General features: G+C 41.0%; 1 protein-coding gene across 2 annotated transcripts; it reads left to right on the forward strand.

Moving 5' to 3' along the window:
- The first annotated feature begins 988 nt into the window (after nt 1-988).
- LOC6542097 (RNA pseudouridylate synthase domain-containing protein 2) lies at nt 989-11,675 on the forward strand. Of its 2 annotated transcripts, none has more exons than XM_015158994.2 (11): nt 989-1,067; nt 3,127-3,812; nt 8,576-8,668; nt 8,753-8,840; nt 8,897-9,119; nt 9,684-9,771; nt 9,960-10,180; nt 10,240-10,430; nt 10,498-10,725; nt 10,787-11,103; nt 11,166-11,675. In XM_015158994.2, exons 2-11 carry the CDS (start codon nt 3,171-3,173, stop codon nt 11,238-11,240), a joined length of 2,166 nt encoding a protein of 721 aa, XP_015014480.1. In that variant the 5' UTR covers nt 989-1,067; nt 3,127-3,170; the 3' UTR covers nt 11,241-11,675. The 2 variants fall into 2 exon arrangements, with proteins under 2 accessions (XP_015014480.1, XP_026835005.1); XM_026979204.1 differs by lacking the exon at nt 989-1,067 and adding an exon at nt 2,242-2,408.
- The last annotated feature ends 358 nt before the right edge of the window (nt 11,676-12,033 follow it).

Consider the following 12,033-nt stretch of genomic DNA (forward strand, 5'->3'; position numbering starts at 1 on the left):
TGACCTAATTTATAAAATATCCCTTATTTTACAAAAATGCTAATAAAGTAATGTGAAATGTGATGTTAGCAGGCAACCATATGTTGCATGTTGCAGTTCCATATCCAATGCAACCACAACCAATTCGGCCGACTTTAGATTTAGACTTTAGAATGTGGATTATGGATAAACAAAGGACCCAAACCACAAAAAAAGAACCAAATTAATGGTTAATTTAATGGTTTAGGCAAAAAATAAATAGCTCTTTCATTATTCATTATAGTAACAGCCGCAATTATTTGACAACGTTCAATAAATTAAATTATTTATTATTTTTCCTTTCGTGCTGCTCTTTGGCCCATAAGACAAGTTTCTTATGAAATGGATTTTAAATTATTTTAAGATTTAGGTTATACAAAAATACTACATGAACATTAACTACAAGGCAACTAACTTAAAAAAAGTTAGAAGACAGACTTTACAAGCCTTGCAACTTACCTTTGCATCAAACAAGTTACGAAAGTTTGCAATCGCAACCAAACCCACCACTCTCTATACAGTGGACAAAAAAAATCATTTTGTGGGGAACAGAAAATGTTTCCTTAAGAAAAATTTCTTGAAATGAATTTTTGCTACTTGACATCAAATTATTTTATTTGAATAGTACTAGGGTTCCTAATTATGGTGTCGTATCAGGCTTTTACAGAAACTTACTTGTAAATGAATATCGATAACTATATGTAGAATCTATTTAACTAATGAAAAACTGTATGAATTCATTATAACTATTCCCATTGTCCACATAATTCATTAGCTTATATTATGGCACAAGAAAGCTTGCAAAAATGGCACCCTAAATTTTAAAATAAAAATTCCAGAATTGGATAAAACATTTAGCACATGATTCCACCCAAAATGTGTACGTCCACAAATGCGCTCTGCCCCACTGTGCAGTGGCGAACTCAACACGACGGCGAACGGCAACCCAAGTTTGTTATGGTTGCCCCAAGTCTTCAGCCTTCATTCGGTGTTTTGGATTCGGCCAGAGTAGAAGTAGATGCTGCCGCGTGAATGCCACCGTCGGTCAGGTATTAAAACGTGACACTACATTCGCGTGTGATTCCCCCGAGCTTGTAGGCAATTTGTGCTCAGAAAACATTGAAAATGCGTTGATTACTTTGCGAACTTTGTGGAAAAGAATTAAAACAGTATGGAACTCAAATCGATGTGGAAGTGATGGTTCTATTATTTTTCAAAGCATAATTAATGCGAGGAGTCTTCACGCAAAGTACACAAAATACAATACTAAATACAAAACATGATGTTTTCGACACAACTTGAACAACATAATAGCTATATGTTGTGAATGATCAAAAGCGCCGACATTTTGACACAAGAATACACATTTTCATAAAAGAAACGATAATTTTCCATAACCAATAATATTATGAGACATTTTATTGCAACTTTAGTGGCTGAAACTTTGGATCTTTGAATGAAATGGTGCGAATAATTGAGCATCTGTTAGAATTTCTTGCCATATAGACAAATTAATATGCGCTTATTAATAGGAAAGACCAAACCAATAATATTCTCCATTGGGGCACAAAACGGTCCATTAAAAATATTGTGTTGTGCTCTATGAAATTCTTTGAGCCGTTTTAGTTTAGTATTTTCGTTACCAATAGTTCAGAAATGAGTTTACCTTCTGCGAGCGCACATATACAAATTTTCTTATAAATATAGAAGTAGCTCTCACTAAAGTGTTGTTGTTGCTTTTAAGCCCATGATCTATTGTCATCCTGGTGATTTTGAGATCTGGGGACTTACACATGAGCGCTCACACGCGCGTATATGTAGGATGATTTTATTTTAAAAATTCTTTCTTCCCATTGTCCACATAATATAGTTATGCAAGAATTTTGTTTGAGAAATGTACTAAAACCACTCGAGAAGATGAAGATACACAATTGTGGCTGATAAAATGGAACTAAGACAAAAGAAGACTGATGACAAAAATGAGTGTGGCTACTGCTGTACATACATTCTTGCGTCCTAAGACACCGAAAATCTCGAATAATTCTCTGAAATTCTGGTATCTCGTCGATACCGTGTGGACCTAGTAATACACATAAACTTAATTTAGCACAAGCTGCTAGCGCAAATGAAAATATTTACACGTGCGCCTTTGTTCCATTTGTCTCAGTAGGTGGTGAGGTATATATGCACGCATATGACGTATGTACATATGTATATACCTGATTCCGATGCTTTTTAAACATTCAAAATTTGTGAGCCGATATCCCAATGCCTTGCCTCGCACGAGTATACGTATTATTCCATTACACATCCATACAACCCGATATATAGGCACCCATACGCATTTCATCTTTGCCAGAATTCTGACAGACGCATGTACGCGTCTGAATGTAGGTTTATACGTATTTTAGAGGATATATTAGACTTTGTCTCGTGCAATTAGAGTAGCCAAGTAGCAGATGGCCCCCGCGTGTATTCTAAATGTATTTTCAAAGTTTCGGTTATCGTTTGGCTTTCACTTCGTAGAGGATTCATCCACTCTCATGGGAAAATGGCTACAGAATTTCTTTGATCCAATGCTCCCAGCCAATGAAAATATTATTCTAAAAAACATATTACCGCGAACATGATCGCCCCATAGTCAAAGCTAATACAAAAGCTAATCAACATATTGTTCCGACTTTTTATGTGCGATGTGTTATTTTTTGACGGCAATGCGCTAATATAAACCACAAATTAGCGCATTTCGTGGAGCCAAATATCCAAGTTTTATACACACGTTTGTGCCCAAAGGTATAGGTGTTCATGAACACTATAAAAACTAAAAAAACAGTTTGTTTAGGTTTTTAATTCGCATAATACGCGTACAACCCCGAAATCGCTTCGAGTTTTCAAATAAAACAGTCGAAGTAGCATCTGTACAGCCAAAACAATTTGTAAACACTTACACAACGATTTCTAATTGACTTTAAGACCCATAGTGCTAGTGTATGGACTGCGTAATCAAAGTAAACAGACGATCGTATAACTCGGGAACGGATCCGTGAAGTTTGCCAAGCGAACCGATATTAATGTCATTTTCGAATAAAAAACCCATCCCATCTGCAGTTTCCTCTCAGTGAAGTGAATAATAGCGCAGGAGCGTGTTAACAATGCAGAATTCCCCGGCTCCATGTGCCTGGTACTTGCCCTGGGCCCTGGCCGCCCAGTCGCCGTTTCTGGACAAGATGGGGGCCACCTCGGTGGGCGGCATCTTCGCCGGCCAGCCGCAGATGCAGCAGCAACTGTCGCCCAATACGGCGGCAGCACCGCCGGCGAACTACCAGCAGCCCGCCTTGCATCCAAGCGCCGCTCCAGGAGCACACTTCCACATGGGATCCCCATACAGCCACCTGGCGCCGCAGCTCCTGAACGCCGGACAGCTGAACCAGAACGCCATGTTCCCCTCCCTGCCACTTGGAGCCTACTATGGCGGAGCTCACTCGGCCTTTGGTGGCGTTCCCCTGACATCGGCTGCCCAGCAATCCCTACTGGCCGCCACTGGAGGAGCCCCGGCTGGCCACTTGGCCACCCAGCAGGCGGCTGCCCAGGTGCCCTTCCCGGTGCCGGTGCCGGTGCAGATGACCCAGCGGGCAGCTCCTGCCGCCTGCTCCATGGTCCAGCCACTCAACTGCCTGCCCCACCAGGAACTGAATCACCTGTCGTCCATCAATCTCAACCTGCTGCGCAGCCCGGCTCCTCCGCTCCCAGCCATCCAGGTCTTGCCAAGTGCCGAGGTGCCGATTAATAAAAAGGTGAGTTGCAGTTTGCTTAGTACTTGTAATGATAGGAACTATTCGTACTTGAGCGAAGGCTAGTACTTAAATTACGTAGACAGGTACACTGCGAGTAAATATAGAAAACTGTGGCAAGAAATATTTCTTGTAGAAATATTTGTGGGAGCAGCATTTTGGGAATATCATCGCTTTTCTGTTTAATTGTTCGCTCAGCTTAAGGTTTATTTATTTTACCATGCAATACATCACTGTAGAATATACATGTATCTTAGTTCACAACAAAAAAGAGAAATCATTTTAATGAGAAAAATAATTGATGGATCACTGATTTGCTTGTTTTGTTTAAGCAAGTCAAATACATAAAAAGCACTTGAGTTCCTAATGTACAAATACAAAGAAATTCCAAGTTAAATTGCTAAAACAAATAAATAAAAACTGCGATCACTTTTGTATGCATTTGCGCCTAATTAGTTCTTCGCCTGCAAAACATGGCACTGATTTACGATTTCACACTTAATGCACGAAGTACACTCGATTGCCTTTCTATAATCCACAATTAAAATGTAATCCCGCGAGTGAGCAAATAAAACTAACCACCACTAATTGGTCTTCCGAGCGCTGAGGTTGCCCCATAACGAGGCGTTGCACAATTCAAACCGACAGCGATGTCAAAATTAATAACGAATTATTTCGCATTTGAAAGCATATGGTCGAGTGTTGGCTGGCTCAACATTATTTAACAATAAAATCTTCTCGATTCGTTTTGTTTTAGAGCCAGTTGCGTTGCCAGTTTTCGGCTGTACATGAAGCTCTTGGCTCTCAGATTTTCCGCATGGCTAAAGCCGCCTTATACCCGTAATATACCTACTTGCCGCTTTTGCAGTGCCGCAGTGGCTATCTTTTGAAACCCGATGATTTCATAAGCCAAGTGGTGAGCGGGCAGCCGAATGAGCTGGTCAAGGTTATAGTCGGCATAGCCTTACTCCGAACATATAGCTACTAGTAGAGTAGCTCCCAGATGTACGATGTTTTCCATTGTCTAATGCACTTGGGCTGTTTACACGGCGCAGTGTCTATAACTTTACACTTGCCGGCGAGTGACCATGAAAATCAAGTTAGTTGCATCTGCTAGATAGCGCACGTTTGTAGATACATGGGCGGGGAGTATCTGATGGATGGATGCAGCTGGTTCAAGGGGCACAGTATCGCCCACGCCAATTTGGTTACATTGGTGATTGATTCTACAAGGGCTTCCAAGAAATCTGCCAGAAATCCATCTACAGTTTTGGTGATGGAATGATTGATATCTGAGATAGCCCCTTGAAAATCCAAACGTAAGCCACTGCAAGCGGATGCCCGGTGCACATAAGTTGGCATAGAATAGCATACGAGTTAGCTTAGAATTTCAGAGTTTTTGTCTTGGTTTTGGATTCACAGCCGCCAAGAACTGGAAAATAGCATCATTTATGGCTAAGTAGGCAAGTAGCGCCGTTATGGGACAACCTGAGTAGGATGTCATTGGACCATTCCTGCAGCATGATCGTCTGAATTCTTACACTTGTCCGGCTAACTGCAGTCGTCAACAAGTTGCCTTGTTGGGAATAAGCCCACTTACTGGAATCTAGTTTACTCAATCAAAACTGGCTTAAGTTTATACAGTTAAGCCGATACAAATATCTTGGGCAATTTAATTGCAGCCACTGGTACGCCATCACAATTCTCAGAATGACTGCAAGTGTTTGTGAAGTCGGTTTGGAATTTATGAAAGTTCAATAAACTCCAAGGATAGCGCTTTTAAAATTTAGTTTTCAATAGCAAGTGTTAGTCCAATGCCATTTTCATTTTTAGAAGCTTAAACCATTTTTTCAGTGTCACTTGCTTCACATGGTCCAAGTTTTTTATTGTTTTCCATTTTTCTTCGATGTTCCGGCAGCCAGATCTAGTTATCTTAAGCCTATTATATCAGCCATTTGAATGACGTAGTTCGGGTTTATGAAAAATGTTTTGTTTACAAGAAGCAGCGTATTGTATGAATATACTTTTCCATGCCCAATCGCTCTTAGAACTGATGTTGAATAAGAATGGCCCGCCGATTTGGGGCAAAACTAACACTGTATAATGAGTGCTCTTGAAAATAGATAATTAATATAGCCATGGGTGGGTGGTGGTCACGTGTACTGCTCAGTTTTCAGTTTTCCCATTCAGCATTCAGCATTCAGTTTTCCGCTTTTCCAGACATTCGCCGATCCGTTCGCACCTTGCGCAACACCAACACATTGGTGTGCAGGCGATAAAAGCGTGCCGCCCGCGATTTGTACTTCGCCCCGCCCCCGCCCCCGCCTCCGCGGCTTCTCCATGAGCAGCCTTGGGGTGGGCGGACTCATAAATATGTTCCGGGTGCCAGATCGAGACACCACGAGTGTGCATATGTATGTCCCGAGCGGCCGGCATCGCCAGCACCGCACTTGATTCCATCAAAGAGCCATGTGGTGAGCTGCACACTTTTCCGACCGCGGAATACCTCGGAAATGCAAGCGAGCATGTTGGAATAATAGATCAAACTTAGAATGTGATAGAACTTGACTGAAGTTGCTTCCGTGGCAGTTCCGGAGCAACCAATATACTCCGAGCTCGCAGCCATCAGGTATAATTGGATATGCATTATCACTCTAGGTATATCTCTGTATATGCGAATGCTCATGAATATATGCAAGTGCCTGCTTATATATACTACATACTTATAGAATTTCCATATACATTAGCGATCATCATTGTGTGTGGATGTGAAAGTGCCATGTGGGTTGGGAATGGTGATGGGGATGGGGACTGCCGTGCGCCAAGATCGCTGGCAACAGGTCGCCGCTGTTGAATGATTCAATTAATTGATCATCTTCGTTTATACTCAGGCACATGGATGAGTGGACGTGGAAAGCGTGTAGGAGGTCTTCATTCATTTGAGTTCAATGGAAATCAGCAGCGGTAATTGGCCAACACGAACGCAGTACGCATTTCATTCGGCCGCTCAAATTTGAGGCAACTAATTTCGGGATCATCAGATTTCAGGTTTCTTTTAGAAAACAATGGGGGGGAACATTTCGACTTTGAACGCTGCCAAGACCATGTGGCTTTCGGATGTTATTAGTTGATGTGTTTTAAATTCTTGTGTCAATCAGAACTGATTTATTTTTAGTGGAGGACATGCACTAATGTGGCGTAGCAAATATTTACTGCCCGCCTGTTTGTACATCACTTTAGTTGGCTTGTATAAACGCAAACTCGTTGCCAGCTGGTGTTTACTGCTGAAACTAAACAAAATAAACAATTACCTGCTAGTCGCATCTTAAGTTGATCAAAACTGGCAATTACATGGCGCGAGATGAACGTAGATGCGGAACTTGCGGATACATATCGTATGTTATCTACTTCATCTTAACCGGAATTCCAGAAGAGTTGAAGCCCGTAAATTAAACATTTAATTTCGCAGTAATTTACATCCGGCAATAAATAAGATATTCCATCTGAAATGTTAATTTCTTTACGTTTCTAAAAGCAAGGAACAGCTGTTTCCATTGTTATTGAATTCGAATTGAAGCAAATTTTCGACACATGATTCCAAGAAATAAAAATCTCAATGGGAATTGTGGTAAATAAGACATCATAGACTCGCCCCCAAAAGACTTGCAGTTAGCTTTTACCATGGTTTTAGGTTTATTTTGGGTTAGTACAGCGGCGCTAGTATATGTTCGGCTGCTCATAATGATCTAAATTTAAAACGTATTCATATACTTCGAGTGTATCTTCTGTGCATTGTTCTGGGCTGAGACTGTTTTTCAAATATGCACGGTGTACACGGTCATGCATTTGTGTATCCACGCGTTTTAGACCCATTGTAACTGGGGGGATTTCGCTGAGAATCGTACCCCGCACCGGACGGCATCGCAGCTCCTCTCATGGTATCCCATGGTATCCCCCGTGGTCGTGGTCGTGGTTGTGGTCCGTGGCTCTCCCGCGCGACTTTTTGGGCATGCAACATGTTTCCATCACCCGTTGGGCGCACTGCCAACGAAAGCAACGAGCAGCGGAATGCCATAATGGAGTAATGCGACTAGCGGATACCGGGCACTTGAAAATAATATACCCTCTTGTGGGGGCTTTTAAAGGGGGCGGAAGCTGCTCGGTGATTTTCTCTCTGTGGTGTTTAGATGGATAAGTTCAATAGATTTGTGCAGGCATCAAGCAGCTTTAGCTACTACTTAAAAAATAATAAATAAGAAATGGTATACAGCAAGATTATGTACTGTTTTCGAAAGCATGTCCTTGCTGGTACATCTATTTCACATTGTCCAATATACTCTGCTTACCTTCGAGTACCGCGCATAAAAGACAAACGTCAGCCAATAGTAGCTCTATGAAGGCACCAGACATATAAGCGTCGAAGCCAAGTACATATCCCAAACTGTTTATAAATATATATGTGTTCCTAGAACAATATTTAGGTATCTGTACGAACTTACGTAATATAAAGCATAATGTAACACAAGACCTGCGGACTTGCCCACCAAGAGCATCTCACTTTGACCCAAATGGAATAGGTCTACTAAAGATTAATGGAGGGGAAATAAACAAAGTGATGCCCATTGAAATTAAGGCGACGGTGAAAATAGATTTCGGGAGTATTGCGGTTAAATGTTGAGAATATCTTTCGCTCTTATATGCAACTTATTCAGTTAGTTATGTATTAACTCCCAATTATGTATTTATTTATGTATTGCTTTTTACAGACTACTTCTCCAAGGGACTCTGAGAATCTGAAAATCAAGGTTCCAGAAAAGCGGAAAACAGATGATAATGATCAAATAAAAGAACTAAAGAAAGTAAGTAACGGGTCCCCAAACTTTCCATAATAGGTTTTACAACATTTTGAAGTACATTAACTAAGTGATGTCATTTTATCCAAGGCTAAGCTGGAGACAAAAGCATTGAAGGCTAAGAGACCGGGCTTCACGGATGAAAGATACCAGGAAACATCCTACTATATGGAGAACGGTAAGGCATTGTGCACATCCCAGAAGAATTATTGTATGGAATGCATTTGCAAACAGCTCTACGCAAGGTGTATCCGTACTACTTCACATTCACAACATTTACAAAGGGTCGCTGGGTGGGCGAAAAGATTTTGGACATATTCTCCCGGGAATTTCGGGCACATCCCGCCGAGGAATATGAACGTTGTATCCAAACTGGCACACTGACAGTCAACTTTGAGAAGGTACCCATTGACTACCGGCTGAAACATAACGATCTTCTCGCAAATATAGTTCACAGGTAATTTAATGTTCATACGTTATATATTTTACAAATATTTTACTCGCATAATGCGTTCTGTGTAATTTTTCCATAACCCGTCTATTCTAAATGTGATTTTCACCAAAAAAGCAAAGTAACGCTAAATGATTTCCATTGTCGAGATTGATGTACCTTGTGCTGTCCCAAAATCATCAATACCAATAAACAATCCATACTTAAAATCCTAATGACTCAAAAACCTCTTCATAATCTTTGTAACATTACGAATAATTGTAATTTGTGAAACATACTTACAAGTCATAACTAAACCAAACTAAGTAAGTCAAATGAAATACTTTTCTGTATTACTACATACCATTAGAATGAAATGAAAAGTAACATAAACTTTTTATACCCATAACCATATATTCGAAAAGCCTTTCAAGATACAGCCCATTAAAACAGACTTCAGTGAGGCAATGAATGGCCCCATAAAAGTAGCCCATCCATTTAGCATATCTTAATAATCTTACCGATCTCTAGTGATACAGCCGACGGAGATGATATATCGAACTAACCCCAGTTTCATGGCTATCTTTACAGACACGAAGTTCCTGTGACTAGTCAACCAATTAAAATTGTGCATATGGATGAGGACATTGTAGTTGTAAATAAGCCAGCATCGATACCTGTAAGTGGCTTAAACGACCGCCATGTTACACATTTAATACAGAAATAGTTAATTACTTCGACTTTAGGCTGTATTTTAATGTTATCACTGTCAGAAAAACCTACTTCCTGCACATCTGTATACGCCGATTTTAATAAGCAGCTATCATATGAGATATCTAAGCATTCCGTGTGCCTCCCTTCTTACAGGTGCATCCTTGTGGACGCTATAGGCACAACACCGTAGTCTTCATACTGGCCAAGGAGTTCAATCTCAAGAACCTACGCACAATCCACCGACTTGATCGGTTGACATCGGGACTCCTGCTGTTTGGACGCAGTCCGAAGAAGGCGCGTCAAATGGAGCAGCAGATTCGCAACAGGCAGGTGGAGAAGGAGTACATCTGCAGGGTGGAGGGCGTTTTTCCAGAGTGAGTAAAATTCCCAGAGACTTCGGAGGCCTTTAAGCCAGCATTTGTTCAATTCCCAGTGGCATCGTGGAGTGCAAGGAGCCCATCGAAGTAGTTAGCTACAAGATCGGAGTGTGCAAAGTATCTTCAAAGGGCAAGGACTGCACCACGACCTTCCAGAAGCTTTCCCAAAACGGCACCACCAGTGTGGTACTCTGCAAGCCACTCACTGGCCGAATGCATCAGATAAGAGTGCACTTGCAATACCTAGGTAAGATAATCTGGAAGAGCACAGGTGCCCAACACAGGTTACTCAATGAAAGTGTTATTGCCCCAAGGTTACCCCATTCTGAACGATCCACTGTACAATCACGAGGTCTTCGGTCCGCTAAAAGGACGATCCGGAGATATCGGCGGAAAGTCGGACGAAGAGCTTATACGAGATCTCATAAACATACACAACGCGGAGAACTGGCTGGGCATAGATTGCGACTCGGACATATCCATGTTCAAGAACACCAAGGACGAGGCAGATCGGGAAAGTCTCAGCAGTGAGCACACTTCCGGTGGGTTGACCTATTCGTACCTTATGATGCAGGGTATCTGATATCGTATGACACCTTTCAGTGGTTCATCACAGCGATGATGATGGGTGCGTCAACTCCCGGGAAACTACACCACCTTGCACTGAGGCCCAGCAGTCCGAAAATAGTGTTAAACTAATAGAACGCACAAATGCAGCCAAGGAGTATCCACTTGCGGCACAGAAGTCTTCCTCGGAAATCTGCCCAGCTCCACTGGATGCAGTGGAGATTCCGCTGAGTGGAGGTGCATGCAACGTGAGCAAGGTAACAGTAGATGAGCATTGCTACGAGTGCAAAGTGCACTATCGAGATCCGAAATCAAAGGACCTTATAATGTATCTGCACGCATGGAAGTACAAGGTATGTGATTATATCCAAGGCTAAAGTATGAACTATAATCGTATAATAACCAACCTTTTTAGGGCCCTGGATGGGAGTACGAAACGGAGTTACCCAATTGGGCCCGCAACGATTGGGACCACTTAGACTCAGCATGAGTACACAATACTGCATATGTTAGCAACCAAACAGACCAAAATCGACAAAATTATATATATCATACATAAAAGATGTGCCTTTAAGATTGGATAGCATGCGTACGCTTCTGTTAATGCGTTATACGATAATATTTATGTACACAAGGGCGTTTAGATCGATTGTATTATTATATACGCATTCTAGGATCCTATCAAGTTCACAATCAACCACAAAATAGGCTAATTCAAGAGCTGAAAAGACGTGCAAATAAATTCGAAGCTTTTACTACAAAATATTAGGTATATTTATATGTATACAAGACATGCACTTATCTGAATTAATGATATGTGAAAGGCAATATATACTGTAATCGGAATAGACAACTTTATAGAAATTAGTTTATATGAGTGTAAAGCAAAATCATATACGGAAAAGTGAATATAAATAAAATTTTACAAATGTTTCTTAGAAAATGTGCCTCTCTTTCTTAAAGCAATTCGAGCCTTCAATAAACATATATTAAAATGGTGTTTGGATGGTAAGTGCTTAAACATTAAAGTCCCTGAAAACCCAACGAATGAGAAAACTAGACGCAATTAAATCTAGAATAAGAACAAATGGAACAAAACGACTTACCCCTTTGCCCTGAAAGTTTTCAACTTTTTTCATTAAAATGCGCTTTGGCATTCTACTACTTCTTTCTCCTTCAAAAGTAATAGATGCATTTTTTATTAAAGAGGGTAAACATACAAGCACTTGCACCCTTATATGTACTATATGGACTTTTGTTACCCCTTGTGGCACGAAAGTTAT

Source organism: Drosophila erecta, unplaced genomic scaffold (genome assembly GCF_003286155.1).
Source record: "Drosophila erecta strain 14021-0224.00,06,07 unplaced genomic scaffold, DereRS2 tig00000055-arrow-pilon, whole genome shotgun sequence".
NCBI classification, from domain to species: domain Eukaryota; kingdom Metazoa; phylum Arthropoda; class Insecta; order Diptera; family Drosophilidae; genus Drosophila; species Drosophila erecta.

Coding starts and splice junctions, on each gene's coding strand:
- LOC6542097 (XM_015158994.2), top strand. CDS start 3,171: ATGCAGAATTCCCCGGCTCCATGTGCCTGGTACTTGCCCTGGGCCCTG. Junction 10,431..10,497: donor AGTGCACTTGCAATACCTAG/GTAAGATAATCT, acceptor TATTGCCCCAAG/GTTACCCCATTCTGAACGAT. Junction 11,104..11,165: donor TGCACGCATGGAAGTACAAG/GTATGTGATTAT, acceptor CAACCTTTTTAG/GGCCCTGGATGGGAGTACGA.